Source organism: Notamacropus eugenii, chromosome 4 (genome assembly GCF_028372415.1).
Source record: "Notamacropus eugenii isolate mMacEug1 chromosome 4, mMacEug1.pri_v2, whole genome shotgun sequence".
Classification (NCBI taxonomy): Eukaryota; Metazoa; Chordata; class Mammalia; order Diprotodontia; family Macropodidae; genus Notamacropus; species Notamacropus eugenii.
The window spans coordinates 416,715,941-416,739,258 of NC_092875.1; the positions used below are offsets into that span (position 1 = coordinate 416,715,941).

At 39.8% G+C, this 23,318-nt stretch overlaps 2 protein-coding genes across 5 annotated transcripts in view; one reads left to right on the forward strand and one right to left on the reverse strand.

The window, feature by feature from the left end:
• Positions 1 to 4,241, forward strand: part of HMGCS1 (3-hydroxy-3-methylglutaryl-CoA synthase 1) — a 28,954-nt gene extending 24,713 nt beyond the window's left edge. For all 4 annotated transcript variants that reach the window (XM_072605698.1, XM_072605700.1, XM_072605697.1 and 1 more), the window contains 4 exons: positions 28 to 134; positions 1,230 to 1,355; positions 1,538 to 1,701; positions 2,439 to 4,241. In XM_072605698.1, coding sequence (XP_072461799.1) covers positions 28 to 134; positions 1,230 to 1,355; positions 1,538 to 1,701; positions 2,439 to 2,528 — 487 coding nt within the window. In that variant the 3' untranslated portion in view covers positions 2,529 to 4,241. The remainder of the gene's footprint in view (positions 1 to 27; positions 135 to 1,229; positions 1,356 to 1,537; positions 1,702 to 2,438) is intronic.
• A 4,398-nt stretch (positions 4,242 to 8,639) lies between these two features.
• NIM1K (NIM1 serine/threonine protein kinase) lies at positions 8,640 to 23,102 on the reverse strand. The gene is made up of 3 exons (XM_072605702.1): positions 22,726 to 23,102; positions 13,539 to 13,807; positions 8,640 to 9,543 (listed from the first exon to the last, which is right to left on the reverse strand). The coding sequence occupies exons 1-3, from the start codon at positions 23,012 to 23,014 to the stop codon at positions 8,794 to 8,796; spliced, it is 1,308 nt and encodes a 435-aa protein (XP_072461803.1). The 5' UTR covers positions 23,015 to 23,102; the 3' UTR covers positions 8,640 to 8,793.
• Between the last annotated feature and the right edge of the window lie 216 nt (positions 23,103 to 23,318).

Here is a 23,318-nt window from a genome sequence, read left to right on the forward strand (position 1 = left end):
GCTAACAGTTTTCTTTCATCTACATAGGTTCACACCTCAGCAGCTGGCAGGGCAAAGGATTGGAGTCTTTTCTTATGGGTCTGGTTTTGCTGCTACATTATACTCTCTTAAAGTTACACAAGATGCCACTCCTGGTAAGTGTTTAATTCATTTTCAAAATTTCTCCTGCTACGTGTGAGGTTCACTTAGTTTGGAAAAACATGTTGACTTAATTGTTCACTGAAGCAGTAGATGTCATTGAGGTGGCACATGTCAGATAAAGCAGGACTGCAACAGAGTTTTTATTCAGTTTAGTCTAGTGTAGTCTAGCAAGAGGGTGCTGTTGGAATCACAGTGTCTCTCCTACGCACCCTTTTTTTCTATTTTTGTCTTAATCTTTTTCTTTACAAATTTTTTATACGATGCAAGTACTGTATACAACATAAGGATTTCTGCAGGTTGCATCTTGACTTAGAAGACCACAAATTAACATCTGTTTATACCTCTGTGTGTGTGTGTGTGTGTGTGTGTGTGTGTGTGTGTGTGTGTGTGTGCACAGTTAAATATTTTCCAATTACTTTTCATCTGATTCAGGTCTGACTCTTACTGGCTGCAGTATGGCCATGCCAACGATTGTGTATTTGATACCTTTGGTATGCTAGTTCCTACCTAGCTGCTTGTACCTTCCAGCATTTAACTGCCTTTGAGAAATAATTTGATTCATTTTTACTTAGCTTCCTAGATAGTGGTATGATAGTGGCCAGCCATATCTCTGCTATCTTTTCAAGTTAGTCCAAGCCCTCTTATCTGGGAGAAGCAGCTGAAAGTGTTGAAAGACGTTGAGTATCAAAAACTGAGTCGGTCAGTATGGTGATAAGATGTCATGTGATCAGCTTATTATGGGGGAAGGCTCAGTGTTCCCAGGAGTGAAAACCAAGCAGGGCTGCTGAATGGGCATCCTTAACTATAGTAAATCTCTTAACTGCGCATTGCTGGTAGGCTATCATGGTGTGAATAACCTCCAAAAATATTTTGTTTGACTTTGAGAATGAGTTATCTGACCTATGCAGAAGATTTACCATGTGTAGGTGTCCATGTACGTACAACTAATTTGAATACATTCATTTGCCGAAAAGGCACTTTAGGAATGTGTGTGGTAGTGAGGGGAAAATTTGGGCCCAAACTGAAAAGTAGGTCAGGGATTCATTCTGGTTGAGTGACTTATTAATGGTAATAATTTTTTGTTGCAGGATCTGCCCTGGATAAAATAACAACCAGCCTACGTGATCTGAAAACAAGGCTGGACTCAAGAACCTGTGTTGCACCAGATGTCTTTGCTGAAAATATGAAGCTCCGAGAAGAAACTCATCATTTGGGTAAAGATTTTTGTGTTACAGTTTTCATTTTAAAAAAAAAAAGCTTGGCAGAACGTACTTTTCTGAAAATCAGCTGATAAGTAGTAGCAGAGAGCATCTACATGATAGTACTATTTAAGATTGAGAATCATCCAGTAAAATGGTTTTTATTAATATTTCCTATTTTGTGTCCTCTTTGGTAGTTAACTACATTCCCCAAGGTTCAGTGGATGCTCTTTTTGAAGGAACTTGGTACTTAGTTAGAGTGGACGAAAAGCACCGAAGGACTTACGCACGTCGTCCCTCTCCAAATGATGGCACTCTGGATGCAGGGGCTGGGCTTGTACATTCAAGCACAGCCACTGAGGTAAGGGTTATTGCCAGCTAAGGAATGCGTACCTTTGGGATGGTCATGTAGGAAGGGGGAAAAGATAAAGGGCTCTCTCTAGAGCCTAGGCCAGGGGTGGGATTGAACTTCCTTCTTGTATGGTCCCCAAAATGATTTTTCAAGTCTAAAGTGTCAGGGAATAAGGAGAAGACAGAATCCGAGGTCTATCTATCTAAGTGTGCACTTGGGATTTTTCTATGAGATTAAACTCATGATCTCTGTTTCTAAGTAAGTCCTGGGCCTGATCCTTTAAACTTAAGGGTGCTTTGTTTCTTGCCCTTTTTTTAAGTCTGTGTACTATATTTCAAGAAGTCATAAATGAAAAATATCCATTTCTATTAAAATGACAGGGCTAAATGGAGATAAATAGCACCCACAATCTTTTCCTGAAAGAAGCCTCAAAAGCAAAGGTCCCAGAAATGTTTTAGCCACAATCCAGAACTCCCATTCTTATAGAAAAAATACTGCACATATCCAGGATGAAGCATTTGAAGTACTGAGAAACCAGTTCAGAGTCACAAAACTTAGTAGCTTTTTCTGTTTTAAAAGATAGAGAGAGTTGGTCTTGGAATACAAATAAAGTGTAGGTATATGTGTTTAGTTTATTAGCATAAAAACCTGTAAAATCAGTATCTGAAAGGTAAAGCATTTGCTGGGTTATCTTGCTTTCAGATGTGTTTTTAAAAGCTAATTTTTCTTTTTTTCTTTTTTAAAAGCATATTCCTAGCCCTGCTAAGAAAGTGCCAAGGCTCCCTGTGACAACAGCTGAACCTGAAGCAGCTACCATCAGTAATGGAGAGCACTGAGTCACCTCTGTGAGGTGGAAGACTCTGGTGTGGGGAGGGGGTGGGGAGTGTGGGGAAGGGAAGAGTGGGACATTTAATGGGATTGTATATTGCCTAAAGTTTGATGTGTCTTACTTGGAGCCTGGAAACTCTCGTGTATTTCTGAAAGTCTTTGTTTAGTTCATTTTGCTGACATGCTTCCTGTTGTGATTACATAACACAAAAATAGCATGAATGTATTTGAAATGATGTTAAGGGCTCTGTAAACCTTCATACCTCTTCAACTATTTGTAAGCATGAAGTTCAGCTTTTGCTGTGGTCATATGGATTGTGTGCAGATCTGGCAGAAGAAAATGGAGATGTCACTAGACAACCTTCAATTTTTAATATATAAATATTTTTAATAGCATTAAGCAAGACTGCTAAAAGCACCTTTGGTTTTTTGAAATAAAACTTGAGGGTTTTTTTTTTAAATGTGGTTTACATAAGCCCTATGAAAATGGCAAAACCAGAAGTGTCCCTTTTCAAAATTTTATAAATATTTCACTGAGGTAGAAAATGGCGATTTTAGGAAGGTAATACTGTTGCTCTATTTGAATTGAGCCCCAGTAGTGACCAGAAGTCATGATAATGGCCTTTGTGAACTAAAGAAGAGTGATCTTGAACAAGCTTCTTCTGGAGAGGACCATTGTGACATGTGGCACCCTTTGGTAGGAGCAATTCTTGTCTCTGTGCCAGCTTTGGTCATTGATTTTGAATAGTGCTTGGTATCTATAAGGAGGCTTCATGCTGTCACAGTTCTCTGTACTGTATTTTAACTTGGGGCATGCAGGTTGCTAGAGAAGTACCTTCTACAGGCATGACCCTCATTGTTAACTTGAATAAAAGGGGAGAAGGTAGCAATTTTAAACATTACTCGAGTTACTCTTCAGTATTAGAGACTTAACTTCAGAAACTGACAATCTAAATCCATGATGATTTTTTGTCAAAAGTAAAATTGTTGATGTGACCCGAGTTTTATCCTGGTCCTTGAAAAAAGAATTCAGGATTCTTCATCACTGTCATTCAATCCAATCTGTGAAACTTTCTTTCAGACTTTTACTTAGAAAACTATGTAGCCCACAAAGGAAAAATGTCATAGAATGAACAATATGTCAGAATGAACAAAAAGACTTATTGGACAGTTATGTAGGCCCATTTGGTGCTGAACTACAACATGAGCCTTATTAGGTTACAAACATACAGAGGTGGTTGGAACTAATGTACAGAACTAATTTTTAATACTTTATTAAATTCTGTGAAGTTTCAGTTATCTATTACAAACTTGCACAAACGACATGAAATGTAATGTTTCAGATTACAGGTAATACGTAATGTGTTTGTAAATTATTCTTGTCTAATATTAACTAGTAGCTTTTCTTTTTTTGATTTGTACAGTCAAAAGCAAGTTAAAATGAGTTCATTTTAATACCTGCTGATGTAGATTAATGATGTAAGTTCTGATTTAAAGATTGGTGGGGAAATGGTGCATGCAGTGCTTTTCCAAGTATTTGGGGGTTAGAAATGTTCTGAAAACAATAATTTAACTTCTGGGTGCCAAGAGAATTGGGTGAATGAAAGTTCATTGCCGGCAATGGACAGATCTATTATACCACTGGCACAGAATATTAACTCTATACACTTCACTAAGGATGAGGTGAATAACTTTGAAATAAAGTTTTAAGAGAAATTTCACATATATGAAGGTCTTTTTATTCTAGCAAGAAATGATATACTAAGAAGCATCCTTTTCCTTTTGAGAAGTGAGAATTCACATCTGGTTACTTGTTACCTATTATTATTCCTTATTACCCAGACTTCATGTTATTTAAAGCAACAAAAAAAATTTCTTTAGAAATTTACCTAAGAAACTAATTAGTGATGAGTCGATATCAGAGCTATGATAACATCAGTTAATATGCATCGAATAATTTAAGCCGCCACCTGTCTAAATAATAGCTATTCTCTGGCTTCCAGTTTGAATTGGTAACTTGTTCATTTTTGGTCTTGCTGCAATCATTTTAATTTCTCTAACTCAGATAATCAAATTCAGCAAATCTCTTGATCTTTCTGTGCTCCAGTTTCCTCATGTTTCTTCCAGCATTAAAATCTCCCTTGCTCCCTTAAGGGCTGGCTCTCTTGCGTTTGCTGTTTTGGGCCTTGTTTTGGCTTAGTCCTCAGAATGGATTTGATCTCTACTTAAAGCACAACTAGGTGGATCTCAGACAGATTTTTAAAAAGCGCATTTTGAAACTTTTATTTGAAACCTTTCTTCTCTGGTTTGCTGCTTCTGATTTGTATATAAAATAAGTGGTCATTGGGCAATAGAGCTCACTTAGAAGTGCGGATAGCAAATGGCTTTTCAGGGAAGGACCATGGAAAGAGAAGTCATTTTAAGGCAAAAGACCAAATTTAGTCTTTGAAATCCTATGCCCATTATCAACCAAATCACCCTCTGCCTCTTGCTTTGGTCCTTATTTTGGGGAATGAGATTTCATTTAACTTCCTCACTGTGAAGTCCTTCTAGAAATTGGATTTAGGGTGCTTTTTCTTATACTGAAAGTGACACAATCACAAAAACTTTTTGTGGGATTCTTTGGTTCTATGTTGGTGTTTATAGGAAGTATAGCCTAACTCACAGTACTAGGTAATTTTATTTTAATAAAAGAAAACAGATAAAAAGATATATCCTACATCTTTCTTCCACTATCAGCTATGAGAATGTAATTAAAATATTTCCAATTTTTGAGGGGAAAAACAGCATGAAGAATTTGTTGGTTTTACTCAGGAATCTTGATGGATTGAAGTTGTAGTTCATTTGCATGTGGTTGGGGCATCTAGGTTGGCACAGTGGATAGAGCACTAGGCTTGGAGTCAGGAAGACTCATCTTCTAGAGTTCAACTCTGGCCTCCGACACTTAGCAACTGTGTGACCCTGGGCAAGTCACTTAACCCTATTTGCCTCAGTTCCTCATTGTAAAACGGCAAACCGCTCCTGTATCTTTGCCAAGGAAACCACAAAATGGGGTCCTGAAGAGTGGGACATGACTGAAAAACAACTCCACAACAAACTGCATGGGGTAGTAGGGATTTGTTTAAGGTGCTGGATGTAACAAAAAAAAAAAAAGAAAAAGAAACACCTCAACCTCCAAGGAGCTTATATAGTCTACAAGAAAATGCAAGTTGTGCAAATATACGTATAACTACATAAAATAGTTTAAGAAGGAATAAATACAAAGAAGGGAATCACTGAAAGCTTTGAAGAAGGAAAGTAAGAAACCCTGAAAGGCAAAAAGGAAGAGGAGGAGAGAATATATTCAGAACTCACAACAACTAGTGGAAAAGGCCGAGGGGAGAGGAGGAAATTCAGGTTTGGGGAACAGTCAAAAATCTAATTTGACTAGAATATAGGAATACGTAAAATGGAACAACATGAATTAGAATTGAAAGGGTAGATTGAAACTAGAGTGTAGGTCATTGTGTTTTTACTTTAAAAGCAAGTCAAAGCAGCTGAGGTTTATAGGGGAGAGGTGTTCAGCGGTTGGGTCTGTGTATTAGGAAGAATATTTTGGGAGGATATATGGAAGGGGGAAATTAGAAAGTAGGGAGACACATCAGGAAGATAGTATAGGATAGAGTGAACTAGGGTGGTAGCCATGTGGTTAGAGAACAGTTTGAGATGATGGCACATTCAGGTGTCCACCTCCACATGAAAGGGATGGAAAATGGATGGTGATTCAACAGGGGTGGGAGTGGGGGGGGGGGGGGGAGCGAGTCATACAGGCAAGTAGAGAAGCAGAAGAGAGCTAATCCTTAACCACTTACTAAACATTCACAGTGTGCCCAGCACTGTGCCAAGAAAAAAATAGCCATGAATGAAGGTGGTCTTTAGTGTCAAAAGCTGTCATCACATTGAGTGATTAAAGAATTATCCATCACCTTTGGAGAGAGTAATTAGTGTAGAAGGGTCAAGCCAGATCTTTAGGAGTGAGCGGGGATAAAGTGGAGGCTGAGTAGAGGAGTTTGGCAGTGAAAAGGAGGAAATAACATAGCTTGAAGAGTTGGCAAAGTCAAAGAATTTTGTTTTGAAGGAAAGGACAGACCTTGCCCTGTGGAGAGGAAGGAGCCAATTTAGAGGAAGCCTTTGGAGGATAGAATGATCAATATGGCAAACTCCTGGGGGAGATTGGAGGGATCTGAGACTGAGAGGGCTGGAGAGAAGGCTGCATAGAGTAGGAAAAAGTAAGATCTTGAGAAAAAAGAGTAATTCTACAGATGACTGACAAGAACCAGAACAAGGTGGTTATAGACAGAGGGAATCTTAGAGGAGAGGGGATAAATATGAGCTTGGGGGAGGAAGGGCAGGGGAGAAGGAGGAAGCAGCCCCATAGCACTTTAGGGGATATGGGGAAGGGAGACAATGTGGGAAGAAATATGGGATGAAGAGGAGTACCAGCTAAGGCAGGGTTCTAGACTACAATAAAAACAGAAAGCAGGGGAGGGAAGGAACTAGAGAGGGGAAGGAAGGTTGAGTCCACATTGGAAGGGAGTCAGGTGAAGGGGATTTTCCGAATACTGAGTTAAACCATCCAGCACCTTAATTTAGCTGATCTTTTTATAATATCCTAATATCTTTAAAAGTCGGTACATATTTGAGTTTGGTGGCCTTTTCCTTCTTGAAATGCAAGTTTAGCTAGAACAAGCGATTCCCTCTAAAAATCCTTTATTTCTGTGGGCTTTTTGCTTCCTCCTTATTTTTCTGAGCTGAAAAGTAAATCCATTAGGAGAGGAAAAAAAAGATTTTAAGGCAGTATTAAATTTGAATGCTTCCAATAATCACACCATCGTTGAACTTTCCACACCCAACAGCTTTTAATCTTCAGGCCTCATTTCTGAAAGGCCAAAGTTGAAGTGACATAAAACTGTGTTGTACTGTTTCTAAGGGACTATAAATCTCTTGGAATCAAAATGGGAATAGGAAAATGGGAGATACACATTTCACTCAATATGTTAGGATTTAGTTTAATTGGGACATTTGGGCTCTATTTTTGAGGTAGCTGGTATTCTGTTGTGATTTTTGCACCATGAAAATACCCCAAATTTGATGATTGGACAATGAATTCTCTCTGGTTTCTCCCCCACCCCCAACTCACCCCAACTATCCTCTAGGGAACAGGCCTGCTGTAACCTTGATTTGTTCAAAACATTCACTATTTCTGACCCAGATCACTCACATGGTTCAGCTTCTTAGGGGCAAACTTTAGGTATGTTTGGTTAGAAAGGGAGATAGATCTCTTCCCCATTTAGGCAAATGTTGGAATTAGGGAATGAAATTTTAAAATTTTATTTGGAAAAGTTTTTTAAACATGCAAAACCACTATTAACAGTGACAGTCTCAAAGTAGGAACCTTGAACTGGCACACTTCACCTGACCCTACATCTGAGTTCAAGTGTGAGAGAGTTCCAGCCCTTGGGTTTAGGTTTGAGTATTGAGAAGAAGATTAGTTTGGCGAGCAGAAAGCTCCCTATTCAGAACTACCTGGAATTTAAGCAAAGAAACGATTTAAAGTTAGGTATAGACAGTGTCATTTAAATTATATGCTTCTGCCCCAGCCAAGAAATCTTTATTTTCACAGCTGGAACTTTCTAAATAAGCCATCTTAGATACTGAGGCCAATGTTAAGAAAAAATGAATTGGCTAATTCACTTTCACGTTAAACCACACAACACAGTAAGCAAAGAAATACTGAAGCCATACACAAGACCAGGCAGAACTAGGAAAGGCTAAATTGGAGCATGTCACAGCTAGTTATAACATTGCAGCATGAGTGATGGAAACCAATAACCGCTGTTGCCTGTTATCAACCAGGGCATGGCAAGTTGTTACATGAACAATATAACATTTTCCTGGCTTTTGACCTGTATTGCCTAATTTAGATAATAGAGCAGGAACTTGGGAGCATTTTTCCTCAAGAGAAGTTAGGAGTGTAATTCTGGTTAGTCATTTCTTACTACTTATGTAAACTGAGTAATACATATTTGACACGTAACATATACCACATTCTTAAGACACCCCCAAACCAAGCAAGCCAGAAAATTTGAGTGGTGTTTATTATCTTGTCAGTTTGAAAGAGAAATAGATTATAAAATTACACATTAGAAAATTTTTATAACCCAAGTTGCTTGTGGAAAAATTTTAAAACAAATCCAAAAACAATGTTTAAATTCATTGGCAAACAATTGCAATTTATAAAATTGAACAAAATTTGGATGTGTGTCGTATGCCCCGATAGACACGGGATGCTTTCTTTGAGTCTCCTTCCTTGGGGTCTGGCAGGATCACTATTGGGACACTCTCTAAAGCCCTTTTCCTTTGGACTCTGTGCAAAATAATACGGTAGACCCCCGTGATTGAACTGCGGGAATCTCTCCCTTGGTTATTTCTAATATGTTCTTCAGTAATACCCAGATTCTCTAAGGTGTTTTTGACCTCATTCTCTTCTTCCTTAAGTGTGCTTTTTTCTGATAAATACTTGGGATCTAGTTGGAAGGGTTCCAAGGGAGTGGGGTGTAGCACCCCCTGCATCCATTCATTGTTCATGATGTAGTCAATGCCATACCGTTCTGTGGGTATTGGCTGCAGAACCCCACGGATCAGCCTCTGACAGGGGTTGGAGACATGAGGGGGTATGCTGTATGTTCCATCGAGAATACACTTCTTCAGTCTGGCCACTGTCTCTGCTCGAAATGGCATGGTGCCAGTCACCATAAAATATAAGAGGACCCCCAAGGCCCAGATGTCCACGTAAGTACCCACATAATTTTCATCCCTGAAGAGCTCTGGGGCAGCATATGGAGGAGACCCACAGAAAGTGTTTAGGGTTTCACCTTTTTTGCTTACTGTGCTGAATCCAAAATCACCCACCTTCACACAGGTATTGCTTGTATAAAATACATTTTCTGCCTTCAGATCTCTATGAATAATTTGATTTTCATGCTGTGAAGCAAGAAGGACAAAGTCAATTTAAAAAACCGGTAAAAAATACTTTTACTTAAGAAAATATAAAAATCTGTGCTAAATATTCAATAATTCTATGTAGACACCTGGATAATCATTTGTATAATTGTGGCAATTCATTTAAATACCAGAGAACTTGACTACCTTAAACCGTAAGCATAATGGGTTTCTTAGGATAATCAGTCAATCAGTAAACATTTATTAAACTCCTACTTTGTCCCAGGCACTGTGCTGTTCAAGGAAAGTTTATTTTTTGTTACGCAGAATCAGAATGTCAGTACTTCAAAGTTGGATGGAGCCTTAGGGGTCATCTATTCCAACTTATACAGGCAAGGAATCCCCATCATAACATCCTCTCTGCTTGAACTAGACTATAATAAAGTCTTTGCTTGAATACTTCCAAGGAGGGAGAAGTAACTACATCCTGACATACATTGATGAGGAATTGATTTGAAGGAGGAAAACGCACTTTAAAGCAGACCTGATCAACACACTAACAAACCACAATTCCACAGGACTCATGATGAAATAATGCTACCCACTTCTACACAGAGGTAAGAGAGGGCACACTAAGTACTTTTTTGTTTTTTTTGGACAGGGCTGATATAGGGATTTGTGTTTCTTGCCTGTACGTGTTTGTAACAAGTTTTGTTTTTCTTGGTTTCCCAATAGAGGGGAGGAAAGTGGAAGGGAGAGAATGAAGCTGAAAATAAAAGTGAATTTAAAAAACAAAATTTTAAGTCATTCACTGCTTCTCCTGGGCAAAACTGTCTATAGCTTGATAGCCCTTTAAATAACCAAAAGGACAGTGGCTGAACTTTCAGCTACTTAACCTTTGTCATGAGACCCTACAAGAAGAGGACTGAAAATGGACTGTGAATCAGGTTTAGAGCCAAAGAAGGAACACAGTTTCCTCCACTCATCAGTCCTGTAAGGCCTTCTTGACTTCAACCAAAACAAATCTAGCTTTTGGAAGAAGCTGACTGCAGCCTAGCAATCCTCTAACACACATCCCATCCTTGCTCTTTGCTTCCAGCCTTGGAATAGTCAATGTGGTGTAGTGCAAACTACTGTTTTTGGAGTTAAATGACCCGAGTATAATCAATTCCACCTTTCCTATTTATTCATTCGGACAAGTTTCTTAATTCTCTAGGTCTCAATTCTGTCAAGCTGAGGATGTTTGGTTCTTAACCTGAAATCTGTAAACTTTTAAAAAATATTTTGATAATTATATTTTAAAATAATTGATTTCCTTTGTAATCCTTTGCATTTTGTTTTATGCATTTAAAAACATTTCTGAAAAGGTTTTGCACACTTCCGAAGCTGAACATGTACAAAAAGAAGATGAAGAATCTCTAATTTAAATGATCTCCAAAGTCCTTTCCAGCTAGAATCCTAAGGCCCCTTCATATCTGTACCTTAGATCAAAGGTGTCAAACTCAGAAACAGGGGCCACTAAAATGTATATAAGGATCCCTGCAGGCTACATATTGACTCAGAAAACTACATACTAATTAACATCATGTTCTATTTTTGTTTATTTTGTTAAATATTTCCCGATTACATTTAAATCTGCTTGGGTTGCACTGTGGAGTGATGCAGAGCAGAATGGGCCAGTATGTTTAACACTGCTGCCTCAGAGAACCTACAAGGACCACCCATACTTTAAAGGCTGTGTGCTTTTATTCCTGGCACCAAATCTGACCTCTAGCCCTGATGTGTTTTGTCCCCAGGGACTGTTGGAAAGTGGTTTGATGTTCTTTCTTCTTTGCCCTTCCTCTTTAGAGAGACATGTAGAGACAAGAGCAGGGAGTACAACTTTCCAGTGTTCTACAATGGTCCCCTCTTCAACTGTCCCCTAACCTCTATCACTTGTGTGTGTGCCGGCTGTTTCTGCTCCGTTTTTCCTCTTCCTTTCTTTCTGTGGGTGTACTAGTGAGGGGATGGTGCTTTATGTAAACCGGTACATGGAAGAGTTTTGTGCTACCAGATAGCACAGCCATGGTGCCATTGTGGGACTGACCCATTCCCTAGGCAACCAATGCCACTAAGTGACAACTTTACCAACCCTGCCCCCTCCAAACATACACACACACACACATGATCTTCCTCATGTTTTCCTTTTTATCTGCCCCATGCCAAATTTCCATTCCCAATAAAAAAGGCCTGCCAGTAACTGCTTAGCCCACTGATGGCAATCTGGGCTAAAGAGGTTACTGACCCTTGACCATACCTCATCTCTCTGCCTATGGAGGAAAGACAACCAGTGTTCACTCCCAAACTGACCCTATGTTGGCTAATCCGAGGTAAGCACTGGGCAGCCATCATACAGACTTTGGGCCCAGAAGTAAGTTTAAAAATCACCTGGTCTACCCATCTTGTCTCCATTTTACAGAGGAAAAAGTGACTTGACCAAAATCACACAACTAGTAAGTTGGAAGACTAGGATTCAGACCAGATCCTCTGACTCCAGATCCATTATTCTTTCTGCTACATCACACCATCCTTTATTTTTTGCTGGCTAATTAGACCAGTAAATGTGGTTTAGGTAAGAAAATGGTGAACATTTTTGGGAGAAGGAAGCCATGAAAGAATAATGAAAGGCAAAAGGTATTTAAGTATTTACTGAATGCCCCGCACAAAAGGGCAAAGATGAACCTGAAATTTACATTCTGGTTTTGGAGATAGAATTGACACAAATGTATAAATTAGAAGCAAAAACAAGAGAGTACAGAACTGCTGAAGGAATAAAATGAAAGTTTAGATCTGCGTATAGCACTGGACACACACGATAGAAAGAATTCAGAAAAAGGAACGTTTAATGTCGGCTGGAATCGTTTGAACGAGTTTCGTGGAGGAGATGGGGCTTAAGAGAGATCCTGGTGGAAGGATCAGGGTTTGGTTGATGGGAAAGAAGGGTATTCTAGGCTTAAGAAGGAGAATGAGAACAGCCTGAGTTGAGCATAAAGTACAAGTGCTAGACTTGGTGAGATAATGCAAGGATATTATGCAGGGACATAATGCTAGGGGATTCCTGTTGACAAAACTGCCTGAAACCACAGGATTATAATCCTAAATCCTATGGCTGACTTCCACCAGAAGGCTAGATAGTGAGTTATCAGGAAAGGGGCATTCAGCAAATGCCCCAAATAGCACTTTCCTAGGGTAGCTGGGTGGTGCAGTGGATAGAGAACTGGGCCTGGAGTCAGGAAAACTCATCTTCCTGAATTCAAATCTGATCTTAGACACTTACTAGCTGTGTGACCCTGGGTAAGTCACTTAATTCTGCTTGCCTCAATTTCTTCATTTGAAAGATGAGCTGGAGGAGAAAGTGGAAAACCACTCCAGCATCTTTGTCAAGAAAACCCCAAATGAGGTCATGAAGAATTGGACACACCCCAAACAACTGAATAACAACAAAGGCTTAAGGAGGGATGAGAGAAGTCTAAAATTTAAAGATTATAAAATCAGGACATTCTCCAGCATATCGAATCAGCAGCAAAGTCCAACTGGTTTTAGAGTTAGAAGTTATCGTTGCTCAGTTTTTTCTCAGTCGTGTCTGACTCTTTGTGACCCATTTGAGATTTTCTTGGCAAAGATACTGGAGTAGTTTGCTATTTCCTTCTCCAGCTCATTTTACAGATGAGGAAACTGAGACAAGCAGGGTTAAGTGATTTGCACACAGTCACACAGCCAGTAAGTGTCTGAGGTCAGTTTGAACTCAGAAGATGAGTCTATGGGAAGGTGAGCTCTAGGTACTATGGTGCCACCTACAGTCAGAGGACTTGGGTTCAGTTCCAGCCTCTGATATAGTCTGTGTGACCTTGGGTTGTCATGTCACCTCCCTGGTATGGTTCTGTTGACCATTTCTACTCTAGACCTGGGGACTACAGACTCTGTGAGCAGAGACTCCCCGTTGGTCAAACAACTCTAGCCAGACTGGTACCACAGATACTCGATAACATGGAGCTCACCATGTGCTTCACCGCTGACACAATCTGGGAGAAAATGAGCTTGCTTTCAGTTTCTGAGAGCTTCCCCTCAGTGCTGATCTTCACAAAGAGTTCTCCCCCTCCAGCATATTCCATCACCAGGTGGAGCTTAGACAGGGTCTCTACAACTTCATAAAGGCGGATGATGTTGGGGTGGTGCAGTTTTTCCATACTGGAGATCTCACGTGACAGCAGCCTTTGGGTTTTCTGGTCTAACTTGGTCTTGTCCAAGATCTTAATAGCCACCTTTTCTGAAAATGGAAAAGGGACAGAAGATTAACGAGAACGTCAGTAATTCCTGAACAACCTCACTGAGTTACAAGTAGCTGTGTAAAATTCTGTCTCAGAGAAGTTTAGGAGCAAAAAGTTTAAAAGGCCTTAAGATCATTTGAACTTCTCTTCATTTGCAGATAAAGGAAACTGAGGCTCAGATGCTATGCCCAAAGTCATACAGGGTGTTGTTCAGTTGTGTCTGAATTCGTGATCCCATTTGGGAATTTCTTGGCAAAGATACTGGAGTAGTTTGCCATTTCTTTCTCCAGCTTATTTTACAGATGAGGAAACTAAGGCAAACAGGGTTAAGTGACTTGCCCAGGGTCACATAACTAGTACATATTTGAGGCAGAATTTGAACTCAGGTCTTCTTGATTCCCGACCTGGTGCTCTATGTACCATTCTATATAGCTATCCAAATCATACTGGTAAATACAAGTAAGTTGCAAAGCCAAAATCTGATCCAGGTCCTAACTGCCTAGGTCTAGGGCTCTTTCCACTACTAGGTGGTTCAGTGGGGAGAGTGCTGGACCCGGAGTTAGAAAGATCTGAGTTCAAATCCTACCTCAGACACTAGATTTGTCACCTTGGGCAAATCACTTCATGTCTCTCAGCTTTGGTCTCCTCTCCTGTAAAATGGGGATGATAATACCACCAACCTCCCAGGTTAGGATTAAATGAGATAAGAGTTGCAAAGTAGTTTTCAAACCTTAAAATGCTCTATAAATGCTAGCTCATACGATCACACCACTCTTCTTCAACTATTTACACAGTAAAAATTCATTCATTCAGATCCCTCTGGTTCCACATTGGCTGGAATTTTATTCATGAATAACAAATAAACTGGTTGAGGCTGAAGTTCCAAATGTCTCCCCTTTCCTAATAGATGGCACGCAGTTTCTAAATCCTACTTTTCCTACAACAATCCTTTTTATAAATTACTTTTAATAAAAACTCCTATTGGTAGCTTAGACTCTAACAAAAATAACCAGTTATTATAAATTTATATGTATTATATGTATATCAAATGTAATAGTTGGTAAAATACAGGACCCCTTAGGTATTTGCAGAGCATAGGTTCTATAAATCTCTGGAAACAGAAGAGTCTTTAAGGACTTTCTTGTAAAGAAGAAGGAAGAATTTTGCAAGAACTCAGCTTGAGAAGCAACACCTAAGCAAAAATCCAGCTCTTCCTACGGCCTACCTATGTCCCTCGTCTTCTTTACCATCTCCTTAATTCCTGTTCTGAGCTGAATGTCTCCATAGTGATCCCTTCAAAGTTTTTAAAACTAAGGCAAAAATAGGCTTAACTGTACCAGATAAAATTTATGTCTTTGCTCTAAAAAAAAAAAAAAAAAAAAAGAGTTGAAGGGTCAAAGGTCATCTACAATATCTACTCCATTCCTCTGATGGAAAGTGAAGGTAAAACATTTTTTAGCAGGAGTTGGTTTATTGCTCCTAATGTTTCTAAATTCCTGACAGTTATTGATCTCTCAGATTCAAGAAGAAGAAATCACAATTCTTGGAAATTCTCCAAATCATAAGTTGTCCTGTATTTTTCACAATATTTTACCAATATGTTTTTAAATAATAATAAATGACCATAATAACAAGCTGTGAATGAATTTTCTGTGATAGGGTTATAATGAAAAGTTTCAGAGGTTTTCTATTGTAAAAGATTACATAATGGTAACAATAATATTAATTAATAATAATGCATAATATTATGATGAGGATGAACTAATATATTGTACAATGATTTAAAACATTTGAAAAAAGAAATAAGTTGGCAGGCAAATTGTCCTAAGGATTTCTTGGGAGCACATTTAGCCTACTTAGGATACAACATTTTAAGGTCTTTGGGGTTATGATTATTTACATACAAATCACTGCTGCCAATTATTCATGCACCTAATGTATTTCATTAAAACCAGCCCTGAAGACCTCAAAGGAAGGGAATAAGCATTTAATAAGCACCTACTATGTGTCGAGCACAGTACAGATATTATCTCAGTTTAGAATTCCTGTGAAGGAGTTGCTATTACATTCCCTTTGTTGCAGTTGAGGAAACTGAGGCAGACAGGTTGTAATTTGTCCAGGGTCACTGAATTTGAACTCAGAGCCTCCTGACTCCAGGCCTGGTGCTCTGTCTGCTGTGATACCTAGTGATCTCTGCTTTAGCAAATGACAAAACAATAATTAAACATTTGAGATTCGGCTAACTCAGATACCAATGACGAATGAAATGGCACCAGGGTACGAAAGGTGAAAGGAGAGAAGCCAGGGGCTTGCATAATTACCATGCTGATAATCACATCCTGAAGAAGCGAGTTAACTTAAAATACTCAAGGAATTTTAAATTTCTTTTCTCTTTAAGTCCCAAAGTCTAAAGTTCTTTCAAAGGCTTCTTCCTTTACTTAAAGTAGAGAAGCTTCTGGTTTTATGCAAGGAAAGGGAAAATAAAATCATCCCTAGATAAATCTTTAATCTGCCTAAGACTAAAGAGGAGGTTAGTTAAATTGAGAGTAGGAAAGGAGAGGGTGGGCTAGGGATGATGTCCTCTAGAAGAATTCCAGTTTGAGTCCCAGAAGGCATCTGAGGACTTCTAGTTAGCAGAGAAGGCATGACGGCTTTGTGTGTATCTTTTGAAAAGAAAAAAAAAAGATAAGGAAAGGAAAGCCACTATGTTCTATAAACTGCCACTAGGTGGTGTGTAAAGCAGCTGTTCATCTAAATCTCTAATTCCCTTTTAATGAAAGGGCCATTGAGTCTCTCTCTCTCTCTCTCTCTCTCTCTCTCTCCTTTCCTCCCTTTTCTTTCCCCCCTCCCCAGTTCTACACAGGAAGGTAGAGCATCAGCTTGAAGTGGTTTTCTCCGTAGTAGGTATGCATCTATGACTATCTTTCCACAATTCCTGTTTCAGTCTTCCTAGAGACCCTAACCCCCAAGGCCATGAACCTAGAGCTAAGCCGACTGGCTCATGTAAGGACTAACCGTGTGACTTAAGCCATCTTTAACCAATAACCAAGCTGACTACCTACAGACCAAACTTGTCCAACATGAATCATTCTTCACAAGGGATTGCTAAAACATTTCCTTGTATGGTGGGGATTTGTGGTGTGTATTTTTGTTTGGTTTTATGAACAACCACTTCTTGAGTCTTTTCCTGGCTTCCATGTTGAACAAGGTTCCCAGAGTGCATGCCAGACACCAGAATCAGGGCCACCCTGGCTATTTGGTTAGGTTTGGGAGGGAATTGAAAAGGCCAAAGTTAACCTTGAGAATCTGCTTTGAGTCCAGGATAGCTCCTAGTATAGAAGATGCCATGGGAGATGAGTCAGTTACAAACCTCAGAGAGACTCAAATGGGCCCTGAGACTGATCTGTTCCCCAACCAGCTGTACTTCTACTCCTCTGGAATTCTGAGTCTACCCTGGCTGTAGGACACACAGAAGCTGTAGGAAACTTTTAAAAAGCAGGTAGATAGGTGGATGGATAGATAGATAGACAGACAGACAGATTGATAATGTCTCTTTTTTTTTAGCATCAAGTTTATTTCTGAACATAATCACCACCATACCCCAAACCCAGCAGGCCATCCCTTGTAAAGAAGGAGAAAAAAGAAAAAGAAAAATTAATTGAGCAAAACTAACCAACACATCTACCAGTCTGAAAGCAGAGACAAGGAAGAGAAATGCATTTTCTTACCTCATCCTTGGGAATAAACTTGGTCATTACAGTGACAGTTGTCTTTTTTTAATTTAATATTTGGGTTTTTTTTCTTCCTATTTGCATTGTTGTAGTTGTGTGTAATATTGCCTTGGTTCCATTTATTTCACTCTGATTCACTTCATGGGGGTCTTCCCATGCCTTTTTGAATTCTTCAGGTTCAGCAATATTCCAATCCATCCATGTACCATAATTTGTTTAGCCATTCCCCCAGTCAATGGGCTGCTCTTAACTTTGGAGTCACTCTAGGATTTGGCATGTGGGCTGATGTGTGCTAAAGCCAAAAAGCAGCTACTAATGAAGGAACTCAGAGTGTGAAGTGAGTGGGAAGAAGGGAGGGAAAGTGATTGATGGCTCTTTCAAGAACAACAGAGAATCATGAGACAATGGTTATCTACATGAACAATTAACAAAGGCTAACATAGTTATTCATCTGGGTGATTACAGGAGATCCTTTACTTAATGTCAATTTAAGAATGACCTACACACATGAATAATCATTCCCTTATCAATCTGCCTCATTTTACCTCAGTTTGTATGCCCTGCTACTAAGTCCTGAGCCTTTCCCTGACTTTGATTTCCCCTTCTCACAGAATCAGTCTTAATAGATCCAGAAATTTGCCTCTCCTCAAAGTCACACCCTGATATTGTGGGCGCTCCCCCAAACAACTGCTGTCCATCTTGTTGGTGCTGGAATATTCCCCCTGTACTCCCTTGGAAACTATCCTACTCATTAACTTGATCCCGCTCCCTGCCTGAGGTCTGGAAGGGACTTCAGAGACCATCTTCACCATTATACAGACGAAGAAACTGCAGCCCAGGGAGATTAAATTATTTGCCCGAAGTCCCACAGCTAAGCCTCAGAGAATTGGCTGTGATTCCAGATTCTTTTACCCTACATTGCCTCAATGACTTCCTGAAATCAATTCTATGATTTGGAAGATGAATTAGTAGGAAAATGATGAACTATGTGTTCCTCTAAATCAAATAACAGATCTCTTTCATCCCATAAATCAAATTCAAGCTTTTAATTATAGATCTTCCACCAACTGATTTCTCTCCACCTGGCTGTTTGCCAGTATCACACTACATCTGGGTTATACCTTTCACTCCTATCAGGCAATTAGACTCGTTCCCTTGGGTGCCTGGAATCATCTGCATATGTCAATTATTTGTCTTGTCAGTGTCAGTGGCTATAGGTGGCTTGGTAGATAGAGCACCAAGCCTGGAGTCAAGAAAACCTGAGTTTGACCTCAGACACATGCCCCTGGCAAGTGACCAAAGTCACTTAACTTTGGTTTGCCTCAGTTTCCTCATCTTAAAACAGGAATGATAATAGGACCTACCTTCCAGGGTTATTGTGAGGATCAAATGAGATAATGATCATGAAGAGCTTAGCACAGTGCCTGGCAGATAGCAAGTCCTTTATAAATGTTAGCTGGCTTTATTATTGTTATTTTGAACTAAACTAGGACTTTCAAAGCTCTGATCAAGAAGGAAAATTTCTGTGAAGTCCTCAAGGATAAACCAAACTGGCTACTTCCATCTAATTTCCGAGGAACTTCTTAGCATTCAGCTGTTTTAGTACAAAGACATGTGCATGTGCACACACACACAGACACATACACACACATACACACACACACACTCACTCACTCACCCCTTTCCTGCTAAAAAAGTCCACAACATTGGAAATCAATGTTTCTGCCCTCCCCTTCCATGCTCTTTACCCTGTGCCATTTCCAATCAATTGGAATTTTGGGGGTCCTTTGGCAGGGAATCCTCTCCCTAAGAGGCCTTGGCCCTCCCTTCTCTAATGTCTCCTTCCTAACATTACAGGAGTTTCAGGTGAAGCTGTTACCCCAATATGGGAAGTGAGGGGAAAGTATGCCTTGAACATAATAATTACAGAATAAATTAGGTTGCATTGAGTTGAATTGCAGAAGATAAAAGGGCATATAAGAGGGTTAAGCAATGGGAGAGGAGCATCAGGAAGAAGGATCGGGAACATTAGAGGAAGAGGGTAGAGAGAGCCACAACCTGGTAAGGAGCTGGATCCCTAAAGGCATCTTTTATTCATATTTGCAGACATGAGATGGAGCACAAATATTCAGAAGACTCTCTTCGAGGAGGCTCAAAAACCGTCAGGTGTCTCCACTTAGGTCCAAGGAAATATGTACTTTTTAATATGGAAATCAAATATGGACATCTGCATTCCCACTAGGAGCTGGGAGTTCCTGAATGACCTCAGGAGGTCTGGACATGGTTTTTGTTCAGAGTGGCTCCGGATGCTGCTGGTGCAAGCACTGGTATGATGCACTTCCCTGTGAGTTCCCATCTCTTTTCTAGCTAATCCCATTGGGATACACCAGCAGAGAAAAAGAAAAGGCAGACAAAGTTTGTAAAGAGCTGAAGCAAACCCTCTTTAGCCTAACAAGGGCAGCGTTTAGAGCTTCGGAAGGTACTCTACTTATTTCATTCCCTTCTATTCTGCTCTCATTTCTCCAAACATACTCCCTCTTATTATTTACCCTGCCTCCTACCTCCTACATCCCAATTTTTAATCTCTTGGAAACAATTCTCTTTCCCCCTGAAAGAAGGGAAATTCCTTTCCACTCCTTTTTCTCTTCCCTTCATCTTTTGTCACCCTTTCATAACACATGAGTTTTCCTAAAAGACAGGGTATCCTTGGGGAGAGTTCATATCCTCTGTGGTCTTGGTTGCCAATACCTGATGTTGTCTAGTCAGAGTTGTCAATAACAGCTACTGGCATTTATATAGGGCTTTCTGGTTTACAAATCACTTTGCAAATATTATCTCATTTGATCCTTACAACAACCCCGGGACATAGATGCTATTATTATTTCCACTTTAAAGGAGAGGAAAAAAGCCAATAGAGGTTAAGTGACTTGCTCAGAATCACAGAGTCTGAGACCAGATTTGAACTCGGGTCTACCTGACTCCAGGTCCAGCACTCTACCCACTATACTACTTAGCTGCCATACAATGCTGTAGATCCAGGAAAAAATTCCAAATCTTTAGGTGGTGGCAAAAGAAGAAAAAATGAAGGCAGAGATGTTAAGTTCTTTGTTTCATCATATACTGTTTAACAAGGGCTCTGTGTTTACTTTTGTCATCAATTAGCACAGGTGAAGTTATCAAAAACAACTTCACCTTATTGGCCACTCATCAAAAACAATGCCATTTCTTCCAATTTTTTTAACAGGTGAAAACAATAAGCTGTAAAGTACAGCGAGCTTGACATCATTCTTGGCAAAATTCTTGAATATAAGAAGTGCAAGCAATTGGAAAGGGGAGCAGTGATCACTAAGGGCCATCATGATTTCTTTAAGAACTGGTTTCCTTTCTAAAAAGTGTTACTAGATTAGTGGACAAATTCCTTAACCCTGTTGGCCTCAGTTCCTCATCTCTAAAATGAGCTGGAGAAGGAAATGGCAAACTATCCTAGTATCTTTGCCAAGAAAACCCCAAATGTGATTACCAAGAAGCAGACATGACTGAAAAAGTACTGGACCACAACAATTAGATTAGTAGATCAGGGAAATTCTGTTAAAATCATTTATATAGTTCTTAGCAGAGCATTTGATGTCCCTCATGTTATCACCACAAACACATTGCAGAGCTGTGGGCTAGTTGTGGGCGACAATTAAAGGGATGCAGGACCAGTTAAAAGACCAGACCCAAAATGTAGTCATGAATGGACTCATGTCAAGTTGGAGGTTGGTCTCTATGGGGTACCTCAGGAATCTGTCCTTGACTTTGTACTGTTTAATGTTTTTATTAAAGACTTGGATGAAAACATATATGTCTTGCTTGTCAAATTTACAGAAGACAAAAAGCTTGGAGAAAGAAAGCCTTTTATGTCATGACAATTTCTGATATAAAGGTTACAACTGAAGGCAGAATGGAGAAGTGTGAAAAAAACCACTGGTTCAGGAGTCAAAGAATCTGAGATTATATTCTACCTCTTTTTACTAGTCATGTGATCCTAAGAATGTCAATTAGTTTTTCTTGGTCTCATATTTCTTAGTTAAAATGAGGGAAATTAGACTAGATGACATAAAAAGTCCCTTCCAGCACTAAATCCCTTAACCAGAGCAGACCAGCAACTACTTCATACCTTATGGTCTTAGAGAGTTACACTGAGAGGTTAATTTGCTTGCCTGGGGTCACAGAACCAGTATGTGGTTGGGGTGGGGTCATTTTGACTCTAAGGAGGGCACAATATCCACTGTATCAGTCATTCAGTCAGTCCACAAGCATTTATTAAGCACTATGTATCAGGCACTGAGCTAAGTGCTAGGGTTAAAAAAGAAAGGCAAAAAATTGGTCCCTGCTCTCAAGGAATTCACACCCTGATGGGGAAGACAAAGTGATAAATAACTGTGTATAAATGAGCTTTATACAGAATAAATAGAAGGTAATCTGAGAGGGTAAAGGCAGTAGGCAATTGGACAGGCCTTTTGTAGAAGATGGTGCTTGGGCTGAGTCTTCAAGTAAACCAGGTAAACCAAGAGAAGGGGTCAGCTCAGGGCATTTCAGGCACAGAGGACAATCTCCCAACAGCACAGAGAAGAATAAGGAAATGAAAGTTGGACAGTTAAGTGTAAGAACACTGGAAAGATAGAAATGGGTCAAGTTAAAAAGAGTTTGAAATACCAAACAGATATTGCTAATGACTGCCACGATACTCTCTCCTTTCTAGGTTTCTGATGACACCAATATCTCTTGGTTCCAGGCCCACATAACTCATGCTGGGAAATATTTCCTTTCCACCTTCATTTCTTAGAATCCCTGGTCTCCTGAAAGACTGAACTTGAGAATCACCTTCTACAGTAAGCCTTTCCTGATCCCCCAATCTTCTCATACCTATTTAGTATAATACTATCCATGGACACGTTGTTTCCCTCATTACAACGTAAGGGCCTCAAAAACTCCTTGAGAACAGGAAAGGTTATTTTTTGGTCTTAGTATCGCAAGCACCTAACAGTGCCTGGAATAGAATAAGTGCTTAATAAATGTTTGTTGGTAGATTAATTCAAGGCTTCCTATGATATGACACAATAAAATAAAATGCAATATAGTATTATATTTTATATTATATAATATATGCCATGAGGGTTTCACCCTGAGAAGTCAAACCCTACCTTTGGTTAGGGAGTGAATTCCAAGCTTCACCTGAGAGAAGTTTCCACTTCCAATTTCTCCTCGGACCCGATAGAAGCCAATCCTTTTCCCAAGTGTGATTTCCCTCACCACCTTCTCATCCTTTGACATGTCCCGCATGAGTTTCTCAAATGGCGTCAGCCTATGCTGCTGCCCTTCTACATCTCCCTGGTAGCGTTCAGTCTGGCCACAGTCCTCAATGCTCTCCCGGCGTTTCCATCTGGCATAGCGGGGGTTCCCCAGGCCTCCATTCACATACACCGTGGTCATGGTCCATAGGAGGCTCACGTCTCCATTGTGGCATGCAAGGGGTTTAGAGTTCGGTGGGCTGGGCAAGGTGAGGTCAGTTGTAGCTCAGCTGCTCCAACAATGTTCTACACAGAAAATAACTTGACTTTGGGTTTGGAGCTGCTGCTGAGCCCAGAGGATGGTCATTCAACATGAGCAACCTCAATTTCTCAATTTTCCTCTGTAGACCAGCAAAGCTAGCATGGGGCAGTAAAACAGAAAGCTGCTCATTTCAAGTGGAAAGCCCCAAACTTTTTCCTATGAGTACAATGCACCGGCTTTCATT

Bases quoted from the DNA above. Each gene is read 5' to 3' on its own strand.
- NIM1K (XM_072605702.1), bottom strand. From the start codon at position 23,014: ATGACCACGGTGTATGTGAATGGAGGCCTGGGGAACCCCCGCTATGCC. The intron at 13,808-22,725 runs GTAGGGTTTGAC...TTCCATTTTCAG, and splicing joins AATTCACTCCCTAACCAAAG to AAAAGGTGGCTATTAAGATC. The intron at 9,544-13,538 runs GTGAGCTCCATG...CTTGCTTCACAG, and splicing joins TGTCAGCGGTGAAGCACATG to CATGAAAATCAAATTATTCA.